A 20,777-nucleotide genomic window follows, 5' to 3' on the forward strand; every position below is an offset into this window, starting at 1 on the left:
TTGTCAGAAGGTCACAAAAGGTGACCCCAGGACACATGCAACCGTCATAAATATGAGCCAGTTGCCAAGTGTCTGAATTTTGGAGATGCTGAAAAGGTTATAAGTATAAAAAATGGTCGTAAGTCACTTTTTTCAGTACCATTGTAACTTTGTCACTGAACCAACTGTTATAAGTCAAGGACTATCTGTATTCCCTTTATATTGTGATAGAAATCAGATTAAATGTTTCTGAGACATAAAAATTAAAAGAACGTAGCAATGTTGAAAAAGAATAGAACAGCAGAAGAGCTTGGCTAACTGAAAAGGGGTTTACTAGACAAGGTCCATCTCAGCCTTCACCACCTTGGTATCTTCTAGAAATGGACTCTTGGCCAGCCTTGAGAACTTCAGTCCAAATCCAGCACAAAAACATCAGATCAGAGATGGTTGCTGATTGCTACCATAGCCAACCAGATGCTTCAAATAGGTTTAGAAGTGTAGCATAAGGCCAATTGCCCTCCCAGCAACTCGTATTTGGTAGCACAATGCCTCTGAACATTCAACTGTGGATACTGAAAACCTTCATGAATTTGGCCAACTCCATTTTAAAGTCTTGACATGTGATACAGTCAGGCTCACTTATTTATAAAACTCCTACTTCAGGAACAAGAAACCTTCGGCTCACAAGCCTAATCTGGCCTGTCAATACAAGTATTTAACTCAAGAAATCTTGAAGGAAAACTCCTTTGGCTTGGAACAAAATGTTTTCTTTCCTTCACCCCAACAGAGACCAGTCAGCTTAAACTCTGACCTATGCATCTTTCCCCATGGAGTGCTTGCTTCAGTTAGGTAAAAATGACATGCAGTAGTAGACTGAGCATATATTGTCAATCTTTTCTCTCTCCTCTGGCTTTCTATTTTCAAGGCTCGGTTTATAGTCAGTGTAGGGCTAGAAAATGTTACGATAAAGTATTATTATGGCAGTTAATAACCTTGTATGGAAGCCTCTACCTGGTGCTGCAGGTCCTTACACTTCCAAAGGAGGAGAGTTCATCAGCACTGCAGTCAGCATTAAGGAAGTCAAAGCTTTCCAACACGGTCTCTACCATCAAACTCTCCATGGAAGAATGTTTTGGAGGATACTTTTTGGGCTGTTGGTGACACAAAGCAAACTATATTTCTATGCATACAGGAACACATTTTATCCAGAGGAAAAACACTCTTCTCAAAAGCATCCATAACAAAATAAAGGGATGTCATTCTTCTAATCACATTTGTTTCTTTAAAAAAGTGGCTACAACCACCACAGGTATACAATACAATGCATATACAGATTCTCAGAGATATTGCAATTTAACCTTTCTCAGTACGAGTGAGGTAAGGGTGAAAAATTATGATTATTCACAGATACGTTGGGCAGCAAAATTCTTCCTAGGAGAAATACAAGTAACCAATTCAACTGAAAAGCAGTAGTTCAAAAACACATTAAAAATAAATATTTAACCAACAGAAAGGCTGCCAATAAAAACATTGTTAAATATATCAGTTGCAAAATAAAGCCTTGATGAAGTCACCACAGCTCTTCCCAAAGTGTTGAATTAATTAAATTGATTGTTAATTACATGTATTTGTCAACTAAACTATTTTAATTTTTGTCAACTATTTTATTTTTTGTCCTATTTTGTACGTATGTACATAAGTGGAACAATGTATGCATATATTAGGTTTTCCTAATGTAGTGGATTCTAAGTTTTGGGGAAATTTCAGAGCCTACAATCTACTAGCAAGCCTTTTCAAAATACAAATACTTGAAAGATTTCAATACCTTTAATTTGTCCTGGATACAGAAGACCTGGTATTCCAATTCCTCCAGTGGGACAGGACTTGGACATTGTGACTTCAGCAATTTTAACACTTCCTGTAGGATTTTCTGAATTGACTTGGTCTTTCCAGTAGTTTTGGCATCATCATCATTATCATTCCAGTCTTTTTGTTCAACAGAGAGAATCTTTGTTTGTTGCACTGTAGGATGGTGCCAGTCCCGAGTGATGGTTTTACCACCATCTTTGTCTTGTTCCAGCAGATATGATGGAATAGTTAAAGAGGTTTCAGCATAGGGTGTTTCTTGTAGGATATCTAAAGTTCTGTGGCCAGGAGACTGGCATATTGAAATATCCTGTTCCTCTCCTTCTGCACAATTATTCTGCAGAATAGCCAATGGCAACTTCCTTTCATTTGATGGTGGAGTAATGTTTCTGCTTTCTGTCACTTTCTGATCTTCAGAACTAAATGAACTTCCTTCAGTTGTCTCTGTAAGGCTGTGACTTACACTCCTCAGACGCATGTTAAAATCACAGTCAGCCAAGTAGCTCAGGATGCAGGAATCTTGGGTCTCTTCCCTAATATTTGCATGTTTCTTTCCTTGTTGCAAAACAGACTGTGGGAAACAGGTGGAAAATGCTATTTTCTTTGGGGTATTGTAATTACCTTCATATACATTAGGTTCAGCTTTTACATTAATATATCTCAGAAGGTGGCAGCACATGGCAAGTTTTGTAATGAGTTCAGAAGCTAAATAAGTTTGGACATGGTTAATTCTTAGGTAGAAAACTTTAGATAACACTGAGGCTGTAGACTAAGCTAAGTCAAAACAACAACAAAATATCCAGAAGAAGGCAATGACAAATCACTTTATAATGCTGTCATGAAAATTAACAAAAAATAAAGCTCTTCTCAAAGATATTAATTCTACATTCTTTCAGTTGTTTGCTTTTCTTTTTTTCCGCTATTTATATAGGTGACTAGTGTATCATTCTTAGATGATGTACTTTTTGTTTCATTGTCCTTTCTCCAAGATATTATGAATAATGAACTACCATGGTTCATTAATTAATTCTAATCAAGTTTAGTTTTAGCCTAGCAAAGAGGGAAAAATTTTCTATTGTAAGACTCAATAGCACCCTAGAATACTTTTTTCAGATTTTATATCTTTCGACAATCTTTTTGAAACAACTGGTTGAATTTTAAAAAAATTCAAGAGCAGTCAGCCAAATTACTAAGGGGTGCCAACACAATGGAACAACAACACTATTAATACTCATATTACAGTACAATTGTTTTTACAGATATTATTTTCAACTACTGCAAATTACATTACATGTCTAGGAACCATGGATAATTTTATAGAATATAATTTTAACTGGTCTCTTTTGAACTCCACCCAAGTTGGTGGCCAACAAGTAAAGCCAAGGTGGACTAATTCTGTAACTGTTGCTCCAGCCTCCTGATCATTTGATGCCTTTTTTTCTCAATCTTTTCCAAACAAGAATATAATCCCTTTTCTTCATTTCCCCAACCTTTATCCAAATCTTTCCACACCATCAACTATTTTGTTGTGAAACACGCTTCAACAGAATCAAGATATTGCTTACATCAACATGATCATCACCATCAAAGTTACTATCATCATCATCATGGGAAACTTTCCTTTTCTAAAGGGAAATTGTTTATTAATGATGCAGAAAGAATGGTATTTTTCTTAACACGAATTACAAGAATGTTTGAATCAGAAAATCCATCAGAGCTCAAGGAAAATCTACCCATCCCAAAGCCTGCCAAAAGTGGATCTTTCCTGTTAAAAGATCGGTTGTTTAATATTCCCCCTGTTACTTGGATTTCCTTTATTATAACATTCCAATCCAGCAGTGAAGAACTATTAGGAACTAGCAGGATATTTTAAGTTTCAACAGCTTTAATTACATAAGAGACCATAGAAGAGGCTATAGGTTATGGTATGTCTTTTAGAAGAGAAACAGATCCTACATCATCTATACTTACAAGGTAATATTTTTCTCGGAAGCTAGGAGTGTTTGGAGGAGTCCAGCTGTATATGGAGTTTTTTCTACTTCCCACAGAAAACTTGGTGGTGGACCCAGGGGACAAAATTAAGTTCTCGGAATCAAAAGGACTGTGGATTGAAACAAACAAATAAAACCCAATAAATATTAGAAAGCCAGCACAAGTTTATCTCTATGCCAAAGCACAGAAGAAGCTTCGTGTATTTCTGCCAACTGGCTTTCTCAAATTCCCCATACAGACATACAATTCTAGTCTTGCAAGACATACCAAGAATGTACTTCAAATGCTTTTGTAGGAATCCTTCAAGGGGTACATTTTTTTTTTAACCATTGGAAAGATGCAAATATCCTAGCTACATGATACATCTGATGAAGCTGTGACTACAGATTATGGATAATGAGAATATGCTGAGCAACTTGCTAGATACAATTCCAAATTGCAGCTACCAACATTTTGGGAGTTTCAGATTAAAACCACTTTATTTATCTGAGCTCTTGTAATATGGGATGTGTTCTTTTTATTCTCCCAGCTATTTCTCATGTTATTTATTTGCTTCCTAGTTTTAGTTCTGCTTTATTTGATTTTTCGTGTTTTATAATGTTGATGTACTCAGACAATATTTGAGATGCAACCTGGAGCTTCTCACTTTCAAATTATCTTGAAAATAATTCTATGAAATGGAGGATATTATATATTACACAAGTACTTTACTTTGGAACTGCCTTCCACATCTTTTGGGTATTCTGTTTTACCTTTATAGTAATTCTTGCCAGTTTTTTATTTTAATAAAAAAGGAGTATGGAAAATGGTCATGACTTCTGTTACTGTTGTGTCAGTGTATAGACTAACAATTTATTTCGGGTCTGCAGAGTCTTCTAACTCTTTGCAATAAGCATTGATTTACTGCAGTGGCTTTTAAATGTTTCATCATGGTGGAATCTTTTCTTTCTTGGTCTGTTTTGGAGCTGTGGAATCAGCATAACCAAGATGGGCAAGGCTAAAAGTGACAAGATAGAAGGTTATATTGCAGTTAGAACCAGCAAGAGAATCCACAATGAGAAGTGGTAAATGATCAGGGCACAGCCCAGAGATATTAAAAATAATAGATGTGATGTCTTAAAAAAGGTTCTTTTTTCTAAGTTGTAAGGACATTGGATGGTGACCAGAAATGTACTATTTTTGGAACTGTGAACTATCTCTGTTCTTATCTGTAGTGATAAAATTCTAGAAAGGCCCTGCCTGAATAACAGTTTGCAGGTCAAGCTCTGAAGAATGGTGTTAACCTCATGTTTTGGTCGTAGCAATCTATCCCAATCTGGTGTCTGTTGGATATGGAGAAATTCAACTCTCCTCTTGGCTGCAATTATGAGAGTTAAAGCCCACCCATCTGGAGACCACCATGTTTAAGAAGCTTGTTTTTAATGGTTTTCTTCTGTCTGCAAATAGAGAAGGAATATCAACATTTGAGAGCTCCCCTGTAGCTCCAGGTTAATCATAGTAAACATATAGTCGCAAAGTAGATAGTAGACTGTCAACATTTAGAGCTGCAGTTTATTCAAAATAATTTTAATTCATTCATTTAATTCATTTCAGTATAATATACATCCAGGGTAAAAAATATTGTGTTTCTTTATGTTCTCTTTTCTAAACTAAGGTTCATCTCTTTTAATGGTTTCATTGTATTTCATGCTTCCCCCCCACACACCTCTCTCATAATTTCAAAAACCATATTGGTTATAAAGAGCCTTTGTACATATTTCCCCATTCTGTGCATTTGTATGATAGTATTTTCCTAGCATTAAGCACACAGATGAACTGGATGCTTGTTCTGAAATTAAAATCCGTTGTATAAATAAGGTGGCGAAAGTCTCTCTCATTGCCCTATCTCTTAATTTAAGGGCTGATGGAGTACAGCAGGATCTACAAGACCAAAGATCTTTTTCCTCCTTCAGATCTTAGCATGGCAAAAAAAAAAATACCTTAATTAATCAGCCATCTAAACTCACAGATTTGGCAGTAACTGGACTTGATTCTCATCATCACCTTAGTTGTCCCAGCAGAAAGAAGCCAGGAGAGCTTCAGAGTTACAGCTGTTATCAGAAAGGATTGTCTGCTATATTGCTTCATCATAAACATCTGGAAATATTGCTGTTCTCATGCTTGTTTGATGTAGTGTTTAAGGTATCAGGCTAGAAACTAGGAGATTATCAGTTCTAGTACTGCCTTAGGCATGAAGCCAGCTGGGTGACCTTGGATCAATCATTTTCTGTCAACCCTAGGAAAGAGACAATGGCAAAATCTTGCCAAGAACACTGCAAGAACTAGTCCAGGCAGTTGCCAGAAGTCAACATTAACACATAGGCACATTACCCAAAAATCATGTTATTGTTATGAAAAGAGGGGAGGAGAGGACAGGAGAGGAAAATAAAAAATAGTACTGTAATGTTGGGTCCAAAAATTCTTTGTCCCTGAATTCTTTGTTCCTGTTTTTATTGGCTTTCTGCAAGGTGACTAAAATTATCATATCCAGGTTACCTTTTTGTTTGGAATATTAGCTTACTAACTCAGCCTTGATAATGAATGTGTTTTTTTCTCTACATTGCATTAAATTTTATTGCATTTTTTGTCCGTAAACTATCTGGAATCTTAGGAAAGGGGTGGCATATAAATAAACCAAATAAATATTTTCTATGTATAACCAATCTACTGCAAGTGGGAAGTTCCCATTTGTGTGTGTGGTCAAGTTGTGGGAATTTGATGGCAAGAGCCTTCTTCAGTTTCTCTATTTAGCACCATAAAGAAAACCCTCTGTCCAAGTGCCTCTGAAAGCCAATACTAAATAGCTTGTAAAGGCAATCAAGCTACCATTATCAGTGGATGATGATAACACAGAATGTCCAGCTGTGGCTCAAGCCATCAGAAGAAAAGGGGAGAAAATAGATGTGTAAAAGGGAAGAAAGGAGCATAGCTAGGGGCAGGCCAGCTGCACTGCATCACAGTCTTGTCTAAAGCTCAGTCTTTGCCATTGAAAGGGCCAGTTATTGTTGCTGTTTGCATTTCTGGTCCAACTAATTTTCACTCCATGATTGGCATCATCCAATAAAGGTTGGCATTTGTTACATTTTTATACTACTATCCTCCAACATGCTCAGAACAGCACACTTGATTCCGTTCTGTTCTCACATCAAGATAAGGAAGTGCAGCTGAAACACTGTCTCCTACTTCCTCACAATGGCAGTATTTGAGCAAGCTTGACCAGGTCACTTCAAAATTTGGTGGCTGTACTTGCCTTTGTGAAGTTGTATCAATTTTAACCATCATGAGGGTTGTTTGTTTTTTTTGTTGTTGCATATGACCACATACGTTGGATCAATTCCATAGTGCTAGATTGATTGATTGAGTGAATTAAATCAGTAGCAAAATTACGTGTGGTGTGAATCCAGCCTCTCTTTCACATATCAGTGATCCCATATTGTATCAATCTATGGCTGGTTTAAACAATGATTTATTGGCTAATAACACAAGTGGCTGGGTTCATATAGCATGCTAAACAATAAATCGGGCTTTGTAAAATACAGTGGCTGATTAATATACAACATATTAAGTTAAGAGCAAGCAAACAGTTTTATGGCCTGGTGCAAGATGCAGCCTTCTAGTAGGGTAAATCATTGCTATTGCCTATTTTGGTCTGAATACGATGTGTGATTTACCTGCTATATTTTACATTATATGGGACTCCCCATGTTAATTGGCTAAGCTAGGTAGTTTACAGTACTTGTCAGAGCAAGTTAGCATCAGCAGCAGTCTATAAATGCATGGATTCAGACATCCTTATAAATTCAGTGCTAGAAATCTTCTACAGGAATCCAACTTATTTTTCAATGAGCCATTATTTCCTAATTTATCTTCTGTAACATATTACATGAGCAGATAGCTCCCCAAATTTGAATTTTTGGTTTCAATAATTTTAATAAAAACCTCAAGAGGCTACTTAGAACCATCAGAAATTCCTAATTCTCACTCAGTAGAAAATCTGAGACAGTAGTAAAGTTAGCATTCTAGGAAAATTTGGAGTAACTGACATAACCAAATTTTGATAATGAGAACTGTTACACCATCACCATCTAGCAAATTTCGTACTCTGAGCTAATCTGAAGGTTGTTTACTGGCTTTTGGTTTGAGTATATGTGTAAACTAGCATCTGTGATTTATAAACTATAGTTTATGACTTAAAGAATTGTGGTGTGACCCCCAACCAAGTGTGAATTATTCAGCAAATTATGTTTTTCCAGTGGGGTTCTAAGGGGAGCAGTGAGCAAATGCAGTCATTATAATACATCTGTCAATGCATCTTATTCATGTAAAAATTTTTTTATAAATCTGTAAGCAGAGGGCTGTATGTACATATCTAATCTTTGACGAGTCATCGATTCTCTTTGAATGCATAAAAGCACACATAAGCATTAACTGTTTTATAACTGTGTTATTTTAGCCTAAAAAGATACTTATGAAAGGAGAAGACAAGATTGCTAATTACACAAAAAACATTTCCATGAATAAAAAAAGCCAGCAAACTGCCAAGAAAAGCCAACACATTTCGGGATTGTGGTTGTTATAATTGTTATTAATCAAAACCCTTTATGCATCCACTTTGCAAAAGATCAACATAGCACAGTTTGAATATTAAAGTAATGTCTTTAATTTTCCTAGGAAGTATTAGCTCACACAACAAAACTTCAGGAAAAAGATTTCTCAGAAAAGCTATTTCAGTCTTAAAATTTGTCTTTCCAGAAGACAAAAGATAAAATAAAAATCTTCGTGTTATTTTTTCCACCATAAATCACATGGCAGAAATCCTACTGATGCTCTTATTTATTATAGATTCAATATATTATCCAAATATATTTTCACACACATAATTTGCCCAATTTGACAGGTCGTTATTTTGTTGTAACCTTAGAATAGCCTTTCCCAGCTTGCTTTTCCCAGACCTGTTGGGAGCACTTTCCCTTGAAATCCAATCATCATGAACAGGAATTCTGCAGATGCTATCAGTAGATGCTAAACAGAGAATGCTATCTACAATCATGTCCTGATTTGCAACTTAGAGTCATCCAGTCATCACTGTGCCAAAACAAGAGTAAAGTTTGATTTAAAGTTGCCCACAATTTTGCATAGGAGTTGCCGCATACTCTGAAGAGGTTGATGTATAAACATAGGTTACAAATGGCTGCAGATGGACTGACACGCATACCTTCCAAATCCAAATTAAGCATTGTGCAGAGGTGCACGTCCTGTGTGCCGAACAACAGGTTGATCCAACTTCCTGTTCTGTGCTTAGTTGTTTGAGTGCCCTCTAGCCAGAAATACTCAGCTGTATAAATGCAATAGTTATGCAACTATCTCCAAATAGCAGATTGCATGTGTTCCTTCACATGTAATGCCAGAGAGGTCTAATCCAAGCTTGATGAGGAGAGGGGTTGTACTGCTTCACCAATAGATAAACAACCATATGAAGATGATACAAGCTACTAAATGGAGAACTGATATATGCAAATGTGTACTTCCAAATCTCTATGCTTCTCAAATCACAAATGCTTGGCAGAAGGGGAAGGTCTTAATCTCCTTAAGGATGAAAAAATAAAATTGGGAATATTCTAGGGTGAAAATGAGAGGTTTAATGTTCCTACTCCCAATCTTAAAAAAATATTTTTTAAAAAAATCAAACATGGCCAGAAAATATGACCCTGCTTTTCTTGTGATGATAATATTCAGATAGTGGTATCATCTGTAAGTTTCTCTGAGGGAGATGGATGGTTCAAAAATGTGATACATACATACATATATACATACATAATCAGAGGAGAAAGTATCTGACCTGACATTCAGAAAGCTGTCCACCACATCCTAGGACGGGTCTTCAAACTTGGCCCTTCAATTCCAAGAATTCCTCAGCCAGGCATGCTGGCTGAGGAGTTCTAGGAGTTGGTCCACAAGTCATAAAAGGGCCAGGTTTGAAGACCCCTGTCCTAGGATGAAAAAGCCTCTGAGAGGGGGAATGTAGCACCCAGTTCACCTTTCTGATAATACCTTTCCCAGATGATCAAGCAGAGTTTTACAAAGGCCAGCTTATTATTTATTTGTTAATTTATGCTTGAGAGCTTCCTAAATATGCACATTCTTCATGTGCAGCATTAAGAAGTTGAGCTAAAGTTACCACAGATGTCCTTGTGCAAGGTCAGAATGGAAACTGTCCTTCTAAATAAGTAAAGCTTCATTTGAACTTTAGGAGAGTGGGCAGAAACTCTTCTGAGTCAAAAGAGCTAATAGCGGGAAAGGAGTGGCAAATGCCAACTGAATCAAGATTGACTGCAAAACAACACTGTGGAACTTCTGGCACCAAAAGGGGGAAATAGAAACAATTAAATTTGTTCCGTTCTTGGCTACACATAATTCTCTCACACAGGATCTTTCTCCTGCCAACAGACAAGAAGCTTGTTTGCAATAAATGCTTCAGATACAGCCTCTATCAATTTGAAGCTAATTCAGACAGGAGCCAACTGAAAATATCTGATACTTTCATCGGTTTCTCTCAACTTCGGCAGCTGAAAATTTCCAGAATTCTCTAGCCAGCATGCCGCAGAATTCTGGGAGTTGAGGTTCACACAACTTAAAGTTGCCAAGGTTGAGATCCTCTTTTTGAGAAGAGTAATATATTTTAGCTTAAATTAAAAAGTATCGGGACATACAACTGATGAATTCTATAGTCTTTTTATTTACACCTTTGTATTTCATCTTTGTACGAAAAAAGAGTGCTCAAAATGACTAATGTAAAATGCAAAATTATTAAGTTTTTTTTTTTAAAAAAAAACCCTCCTTTTTTCTATCAAATATTGACTCAAGCACTTGTCTAGGTATTTTCTGGATTTTTATTTGATTTGAACTGTGGAGACAAGAATTTACTGTAATCATCCATAATGATATACTGTAGATATACCCAGAACCTTCGAAGGAGTCATAGAGATTTCTAAAACTAAATATATGTTAATACATAAAAAAGGAAACAGACTAATAATTGTTTCTTTGCAAAATAAATCTTAAAAAGAGAATGAGATTAATCCCGTGGTTTTACTGAAAGGAGCTTTTAAAATATGTCACTATGAAAGAAAATGTGACCTCCTATGCCTATGACAACAATATTGCTAGGACATTTTTAACGTCTCATGTCCATCTTTTCATAGCTGACCATAAATGTTGAAGAAAAGGTCATTTTTAAAAGTTTAAAAGCATGGCAACCATTCATATTCTTTGTCGGGAATATTTGAAGAGACAAACATGGCTAAAGAGGTGCCATGACTAAATGCATATTTAATGCTTTGGAGTTTTCAATATAGAAAAGCCAATATATATATATATATATACAGTTCTTCCCTTCCCTTCCTTTGGGGCACCAGCCAAAAATCTACTGTGCTATCTTAAAAACTTTTCTTTACTGCCCTACCACGTCTTCAGAGGCCATTTTTTTTATTATTTGTACAGAACTAGAAAACTGAACATACAACCACTCCCCAAAAGTGCATTTTAAAATGGAGCCATACCCACAGAGCAGCTGGCTGAATTATCACCAACAGTGAAGACTGGAAATTTTTAAAAAGAAAATAATGAAAACTGCCACAAGGCTGGGGCATCAAATTCTCCCTCCCAAACATCCATTTTTCCAGAGGAAACATTTATAGAGACTGGCTGTCATTACTAAATCAGAATATGGTCTGTAATAAGCAGTGAAGTCTATGGCACTGAGCATTGCCAATATATTTTAACCACAGTCCAACATTTCTTTCTCAATACAGTATTAGATTTGCTATGCAACAAAAACAGTCAAGTTAAGGGCTACTCCATTCTTCGTTCATTATGCTGCCAGTTGGAAGTGTGCTTCGTATTAAGGGTGTGCAAAATATTTTGTGATGGACTATTCCAACTCCAGAACAGGTGATTGCAGAAGTGATTGGACCTCCAAATGGACCACTCAAAGTATTCTGGAAGGTCCAGAGATGGTGCATATGGCATGATCTGAGATCACAATGGCTCATTTTGGATCAGATTTCTTTCAGAAGACTTGGAATGCCCTGCTTTCAGTTAGAGAAGCCTGTTTTGTCATGATGGAATATTTTGCATCACCTACTTTGTAAGATATGCACACAGACATAGTCAGAATGAATTATCCAATGGGCCACTCGTAGGAATAAAAACTTAACATGCACACGGTTGCGCATTGGACTCTATACCTCAAACATCATCTGGAGATCCAATGCTTTCTCACTATTTATTCTCCTCAAAAATACTTTCTTCTTAAGAATTATTTTTTCTTAAGAAACAGATGATTTCATCACTTTTGGACTCAATTTTAGTTGGGTTACCAAGTGAAAGCAGGTAACATTATTTTTGTTGCTGCCTAGTTTGCTTGTTATGCAATACATTTTGTGTGATATAGCAATCAACATGCAAATTAGCATTCTTACTTCCAGAGGACTTCCAATTGTAGTTTGATGGTACCAAGTTCAGTTATATCCACAATGATGGTTTGTGGTCTAGTTGTAAAGAATTCGATGCTGTCACATGTTACAGTGCCAACCAGGACCGTACTGAGTCCTCGCAGTTCTGTCACCTGCAAAATATATAATAATATCATCTAAACAGCTTTTCATATACCTTTCCCTTGACAAATATTTGGGAGCAAAAATACTGAGATGAAGAACTACAGGGAAGACATTATTAACCAGGATTTCTAAACTACCTAAAGAGCAAGTATAGCTTTATAAAACTAGTCATTATTCTAATCTAAGCACATCCTTTATTGGGTCAACAATACAAAATTACTACTGTAATTGGAATCCTAAATGGAGGGAGCAAGGAGGAGAACAAATTAAGAGGAGGTCCCTATTAACCATCATGTTCCCTCTCTTTACAGAAATAAACTATAATCAAATGGATCCAGGAATTGCTTCTAAAATATGAATTCTGTATCTGAAGGTGGTAGAGTGGGTAAATTATTTAATTAACACTAATGATAGAAGAGAATATTTTGTAGCTCAGGGATGAACAGTCTGGGCCTGGGTGCTCTCTGAGCTTGGTTATAAACAACTGCCCAGTCAAGGAACCATCAAGACCAACACCAACGCTGACAGGGCAAACCACTAGAATATAAAATGAACAAACCCCACTCTCTACTAGCACTGATGATGTTACCTAGTTTGTCTGCAAGAAAACAATTAAATTCAGAGAGCACCAAGGACCCCATAATTAATACTACATACAATGTCACATATAAAAGCCATATGAAAAGCAACATTAAAATCAGATACATTAATTCACAATGACCCCCCCCCAATGACATCATGATGAGGAAAGCCGAACCAAACAAAACTCTATTGTTTTGTCTGAAGATTTTTACCTCAGAGAACATTGATAGGTCATATTCCTATCATGTTAACATAGCATAGAAGTTGGCAAAGGAGCAAATATTTGGCCAACTGGATTTGGAATTTGACTTTACACCCTAATCTGGCTGATACATTGCATAAACATAATCACGATTAATTAAATTAAGTACAGTTGGATGGGTTCACACAACACAAACACCAAACCATAACTCATTATTTGGAAATTACAATAAAGGCGAACCAAAGAAATCACATTAAGGTTTTGCATAATGAGTGAACCAGATTACCATATTGGAATTCTTCCCACGAAGGAGAATATTTGTAGTTCAGGGTTGAAATGCTCTCTGAGCTTGCTTGTTTTCTTGCAGACGTTTCATTATCCTAACTAGGTAACATCATCAGTGCTAGTGAGAAGTGCTGTCAGTTTATATTCTGGTGTCTTGCCTGTGTGTGTGGGTGGGAGCGTCTTAGGGATTCTTTGGTTGGGCTGTTTACTAATGGCTATTTGGCAGTTTCTTGATTAGGGTATTGCTTACTTGATTGTTGGTCTGTAGTTGAACTTGGAGCTAATCTATGCTGATCTGAGTTGCTGATTACTGTTGGAGAGGTGCTGGAGTCTTTTTCTTTTTTGGGATAGAATACTTCACTTGATATTTTTTCTTTTTATTTCAGATAGACTCACTCTATAGAAATGTACAACTGGATGAATTCTGTAGCCTTCCATATATTTTCGCACTGCAATTCTCATTCTTTATTGTTAAATATACTGGTTGGGTCAGAGGACACCAAGTTAATAAACTATGAGTTTATATCAGAAACATCTCATGAACTATAGATCACTCCAGCACCGAAAAAAATAGCATCCAAACAAAAAGATGACAAAAGTGTTTTCATTTTACTATCCTCCTTAATGTACAGTATAAGACAACATGTAAAATTAACCATAAACAAACTTCATACATGCATTTACATAACTCAAAGGCATTCTACCGCTTTGATGCTCAGCCTGTTTCTAATGAAACTTAAGTTTTGAAATGACAAGAAAACTCTTTGTGACAGTAATTTCACAAATGTAAATCATCAGCTGATGTTATGTGAACTTATCCAAAGATGGTTTAAAACAGTGTGTCTACATGTGGAATTCTGATTAGCCAACAGTAGAAAAACCAGTTCTGTTACTTCTCAATTTGGAGGAGATGATTCATCTGCATTGGCACAATGAAGGATCTGCATGTTTTCTCACAACATTTGCACAGTGCATCTCAATTAACCTCTCATCATGTAGAGAAGAAAGGAACATTTTAAGCACATTTCCATAAGCTTGGCTGGAAAGGAATCCAGAATTCTTTCCAGCAGAGCTCTGCCTACCCCCAACAAACACATTGCCAGCCCAAGAAAGAAGTGTTGCCAGCAAACAAGCTGTGTTGCAACAGTTGCTTACAGAATGTAAAAGTTTCCAAGCAGACTATTATTCCATAGAATTTTGCAAAAGTGTAGAAGTAGCAGAATCTGGGGCCGAGTCAGAAGTGGAATCAGTCTAATATATCTACGTAGCCACAAACCGATTAAATCGAATTCCTGTTGAATTCTCTTGACCTTTATCTAATGCCAAGATAATCTAATGGTTGGTTGAGTAGATTCTTGTGCATAGACATGATTAGCAATAAATCAGTTTAATTGGTAGTTCACACTAGGCCAATCTTTCATGCTTTACAAAAAGCCAATTCATACAATATTTCTTTAGAATATGGAAAGACTTGTTTACAAAGGATTTGGCTTGGCTGAATCATTTATTCACTTTAAATGGTGCACCCTTAACTTCACACAACATGCTTAAGCAAGCCAATTAAAAATCTATAAGCTATAGTCAATATAACAATGTGAACCCTAGTTAGTGTTGAGTACAGTACTGGTTTGTTCCCAACCCAAGAAGAATTCAAGAGACAGTTGAAAATGGCACCTACACATTTCTCAATTGTTTAAAAACAGGAGGACAGCCTAGCTACCAGGTCAATGAAGAGGCTGTTAAAAGAAGATAAAAAGTCCATCCTAAGAAACAGAAAGACAGATTGGGTTCTAAAATGAAAGTAATTGATTGTTGAGTTTTCTATGGCATTCTCTCTTAGCCTTCAATAAATTCCCTTTTACAACCGTAATTCTTTAATTCAGGGTAAAATCGAGGTGACTAGATGGAGCTGAGCATTTACTGGCCGGATGCCCTTCCTGTCACCACATGGAGTTCACAGCAGATATTTTTTTCTTTACACCCTAGGAGAGAAATATCTGCTGCTACCTAGGATTGAACTCTCAACCTTCTGAGTGGAAAGTGAGCATCTTTACCAGTAGGCACGACACTGCTTTTCTCCTTAGCCTTCAATAAATCTTGTTAAATAAGGATTCAGTAGAAATCTTGCTCTCAGTTATTAAGAGCCTAACAATTTTTGTGACTTAGCCCTTCTAATCAACATTTAATCATAAAGCATCACAATTAAGATTATTCCATCAATTACATGGGGAAAACAAAATTGTCTCACAAAAGAAAGAACAAGAAATACAATCTCAAAAAAGAATGTCAGTCAAGTATGAACTGCTGATCCAAGGTGTCAGATCTTAAACTTGTTTTACAGTGTTATGAGACTTCCATTGAGAGAGAAATATGCACCAAATATTTAGCGCTACTAGTTAGGATAACCAGAGAATAAGGTGATAAAAGTCAAGATGGCAGCTCCAATGGTACATTCAAAACTCTGCGTGATTTTTTAATGTGGATCTTACATTGTAAAACAGTGGGGCTTTGATCACACCACAATGGCTGCTATCTTGCCTTTTTTTTTTTTACTACACCCTGCAGAAACCCCTGCTGCCTATCAAAAGAAGCCTTCCATTCATGTACAGTCTTACCTTGATTTCAAAATTCTCATGAAGACTGGGTATAAAAACTTTTTCTTCCTCGTCCCAAGTTTGACTGTCATCTGTCAGAATCTTGCCTTTTATTTTCCACTTCTGGCGCCCCAGCCGTATAAACACCTACAGTGATATACAAACAAAAGACAGGAAAATCTGTCATACATGCATCTGTTTGTTGGTTCATTGCAGGAATTGATGGGAATCTTATTCTTGTTGGATCAGCAAAATGCATCTTAAAAAAAATTCAGCAAATTCACAGGCAGAGTGCACTCCATATTGCTTGCTAATTGTAGTTTCTCTCTTGGGTGGAAAGAAATGATAGAGAAGAAAGTGAGGAGGAGAAAGTAGGGAGAACTAAAACTGCAGCTTGGTTGGGTGGATTGCCAAGTCTATGGACTATTTTCAAAAACAAAAGCTACAGAAATTACAGACTTTCCATGAACAATTTATCATACAAATACAAAAGCCCAATATATTCCTTGAACCAATTGTATCATTACTGGAACCCCAACTTACAACATAGCCAAATGTTGTCCCCCAAATTTGGATATCTTATAGAAAGGTTGATATTCTATCTATGTGCCTTCAGAAAAATCAAAGAATAGAAGAAGGTGAAATTATGGTCACATTCAATGTCACAGCATGCTTGACACCTCTAAATCAAGAATGAGCAAAAGAATCCATTGTATGTAGTGCTACCCAACAGACTCAACCTAGACAAATACACAAAGACTGAAATGCCTAGATGCATTGGATTCATCAACCTTTTCCTCAAAGGACAAATTTGCTAACAAATTGGGGAAACATACATGGGATCACTCTCAGGATCCATACCAGACACCATGATGAAACATCTAGAAGCTGTAGCTTGTCCCATCTCCATTACTGTCATCACATGCAACCAAATATATGGATTTAGCACTTACACAACACTTCTGTCATTTATTTATTTACTAGATTTTCATCATGCCTTTATTACCTTGTAAATAATTCAAGGCAGAAAACTTATCTAATACTCCTTTCTCCTCTTATTTTTCCAACCTACTGAGAAAGCAAAAAGTAGGCAACCTATTGCCCCAGGATTGTATGCAGAACCAGATCCTCTTCTAGAGCCCATGCAACCCCTTATGATTGAACTGCTGAATGTTATTTTATTAGAGTCTGTAGCTGCCTTAGTTATTCCATGTTGAGCTAAACTCCTCTATATGACCATCATGGGAATACCACTGCTGAAATGCAAAAAATATTACTTGCCCTGCCATAAGAGTGATTTGTAAATCACAATAGCTGGGATCATATCTTGAACTAAGGGCAGAGCCAGAGAGCTGTATTTAAGTGCTATCCTCATGCCTTGAGTATGAAAAAACTATGCTGGTGTAAATTGTGCTGCCTTGTTGCAGATCACTGTTGTGGTTCAGTAATGAAGTAGCAAGTGCTACTGTTCTTATACTTTTAATGCATAACAAGTTGAGGAAAGCAATAGTTGATTTCCAGTAGTTGCGTTTCCCCATGACTAGTTTTCCTTAAAGAGTGGAGAAGCAAGGCCAGGGAAGCATTGTTGTTGTTAATTGAGAAGTCGTGTCCGACCCATCGTGACCCCATAGACAACGTTCCTCCAGGTCTTCCTATCCTCTACCATCTTCTGGAATCCATTTAAGCTCATACCTACTGCTTTAGTGACTCCATCCAGCCACCTCATTCTCTGTAATTAGCTGCTTTAAATGACAAAAATGCCTATAGTACAGATAATCAACTTACCACAGTTCATTTAGTAAACTGTTTAGTGTTCAAAATTACAACAGCACTGAAAAAAGTGACATGACAGTTTTTCACACTTACAACCATTGCAGTATCCCTGTGGTCATGTGATCAAAATTCAGAGGCTTGGGAACTGACTCATATTTATAACGGTTGCATTATCCTGAGGTCATGTGATCCCCTTTTGTGACCTTCTGACAAGCAAAGTCAATGGGGAAGCCAGATTAGCTTAACAACTGTGTGACTAACTTAACAACTGCAGTGATTCACTTAACAACTGTGGCAAGAAAGGTCATAAAATGGGGGTAAAACTCATTTAACAACTGTCTCGCTGAATGACAGAAATTTGGACTCAATTGTGCTTGTAAGTTGAGGATTACCTGTATCTGTTAAACTACCTAATGAACCAGGTGCTGCTTATTTGTACTTGTGGGCTAGGCAGTGGTGGGATTCAGCCAGTTTGCACCACTTCGGCAGAACTGGTAGCTAATTTTTTGTTGCCCAGGCCCAGAATAGACTTCCGGAAGCAGCATCCACACAGAGAACCGGTTGTTCACATATTTGAATCCCATCACTGCAGCTAGGCTATTTCTGAACATGGGTCTAGTACTCACCTTGAAGATGGCAAGTTCCATGTTTAAAAATAGGTTAGCTAATAGGGCCTAGATATTTGGGAAAGAAGCAGGAAGAGGTTGAGGGGGCGAAGATTTGGAAAAAACATCTATGTGGACTATTTACAACTATATAGGATTTCAGGCAGGATATTTTTCTTTCTACCTAGAGATGCCAAGGGTTGGACCTGGGAACAAATGACCTCTGACCAATAGTAATGCTAAAGTATCTGTTTTTAATAATTTGCTAAATACTATACCTCATATTGGTCACCCGGACAGAGACGAGCATAACCCACCAATCCTGGATAAAGAAACACAAGAAAAACAAGTAAGAACCTAAATTCATAGATTCTGAGAAAAGAAACCAGTAACATAAATTTTTGGTGATCCCCAAATACATAATCATTCCTTCAACTAAATGCCACAACAATTATTTGAGGTTGAAATGGTAATACCAATGCTTCTGTTTCAATACCTCTCCAGTAAATGAATCCTCCTGATCATAGCCCATGCTAACTTTATTCTCATACAAAATACCAAAATGCATGATCAAGCACATCATTATGGTAAATCTGTCTTAGTTCATGAAATGAAGGCCAAGTGAGCATCATTTGTATAATTAACATTTTGATGTGAAAAGATGCCTTATGCTTTCAGTGAGTCTGCCCAAGATGCCAACAAGAGCAAAAGCACTAGGATAGGATAGGATAGGATAGGATAGGATAGGATAGGATAGGATAGGATAGGATAGGATAGGATAGGATCATCCCAGCTGGTAAGATGGAAAGAGAGGAATGAATTCAAGGATAATCTATAATAGAAGTAAAGGCAGCTAAAGCTCTGCTGATATGAGGAAGTCAATCCATGCAGAAGAAGGATCTCTGTAGAGTTCAGAAGAAGGCAACGCCAAACCAGTTCTACAAAGTTGCCAATAAAAACGTATCAACGTGGCTAAAAATATACAGAAATCTAAATGCCAGTTAACAATATCTCAAGGTCAGAAGGTATTCCTTTAATTGCTGAAGAATGTTGAACTTTTACAAGTAGATCTGGCCAAAACAAAGCTAAAAGGAACACTGGTTACTGCTGGTGCCAATACTGAAAATGAATTCCTCTTTTTACAATGAAACTGGAACCCGAGATGTGAGTTTTATTGACCAAGGAAAACATGAACTGTGGAGCATACTAAATTGTATGTTTAAGAGATAAGTTAATTATTGTTGCCAGTCACAGGCCACCTCTTAAGTATGTGCTTGGGCATAAATTAATAACTGAGACAATATTAGAATTGATGGCTATCAAGAAAACATTATTTTCAAGTGTATGTACCTACTATATATTTACTATGCAGTGGTGGAAAGCAGGGGAGAATTTTGTGGCAAATTGCAACAGGTGCTAACCCAAAATTTAAAAAAGTGTTTGAATTCCATTTTTGGGTGAATGGAATGCAAATGTTTAAGAATTGCTAATTCTGAAGTTAATATCATCTGGATGCTGATTGCTGATGGGGAGGTATTTTGGTCTTTTTGTTCCTTGCACTGATGGTGTTACCTAGTTAGGGTAATGAAACATCTGCAAGAAAATAACCAAGCTTAGAGAGCACCAAGGACCTCTCATTTCAACCCTGAGCTACACATGAAGAAGCCAAGGCAATTCCATAATAAAAGTCTAACTAGGAAGCACCTTGTTTTGAGGAACACCTTTTCCTATGTTGGGGCAAGATTGTATTTTTCTGAAGCTATGATTTATTGTTCATAACTAATGTCATATATCAGCTCCTTCCAAGCATTTCAACAATTCAGCTCACCTTTCATTTTCAAGTGAAACTCCCCCAAATGTACTTCAAGGGTCCCCTCAATCAAACACATATCCTGAAAGATAAATACAGAGCAATGAGACTGAGCGTACTTGGGCATTAAAAGGACCCGATTTTTACAAACTCTCAACATGATTATTGGCTACTTGATTTATCTCCCTAATTTTGTGAGAGAACAAAAGAGAACAGCTGACTGATCTGCAACCAAAAATAGAGAAATGCCCTTTCATGGAAGTATAATAATAATAATAATGATAAAGTTGGAAGGGACCTTGGAGGTCATCTAGTCCAACCCCCTGCTCAGGCAGATAATTCTCGACCACTTCAGACAAATGGCTGTCCAGTTTCTTCTTAAAAACTTCCAGTGTTGGAGCATTCACCGCTTCTGGAGGCAGGTTGTTCCAC

The 20,777-nt window shown here is 36.8% G+C and overlaps 1 protein-coding gene across 2 annotated transcripts in view; it reads right to left on the bottom strand.

Moving 5' to 3' along the window:
- The window catches only part of RIPOR3 (RIPOR family member 3), a 120,787-nt gene that overhangs the window by 24,631 nt on the left and 75,379 nt on the right, over positions 1-20,777 (bottom strand). For both annotated transcript variants that reach the window (XM_039345259.1, XM_039345260.1), the window contains exons 8-14: positions 20,364-20,427; positions 18,814-18,857; positions 16,179-16,304; positions 12,357-12,502; positions 3,817-3,946; positions 1,805-2,416; positions 991-1,130 (exon numbers count right to left, since the gene is read on the bottom strand). In XM_039345259.1, the coding sequence (XP_039201193.1) occupies positions 991-1,130; positions 1,805-2,416; positions 3,817-3,946; positions 12,357-12,502; positions 16,179-16,304; positions 18,814-18,857; positions 20,364-20,427 (1,262 nt within the window). The remainder of the gene's footprint in view (positions 1-990; positions 1,131-1,804; positions 2,417-3,816; positions 3,947-12,356; positions 12,503-16,178; positions 16,305-18,813; positions 18,858-20,363; positions 20,428-20,777) is intronic.

Source organism: Crotalus tigris, unplaced genomic scaffold (genome assembly GCF_016545835.1).
Source record: "Crotalus tigris isolate CLP2741 ecotype Arizona unplaced genomic scaffold, ASM1654583v1 scf7180000017947.1575755, whole genome shotgun sequence".
Lineage (NCBI taxonomy): Eukaryota > Metazoa > Chordata > Lepidosauria > Squamata > Viperidae > Crotalus > Crotalus tigris.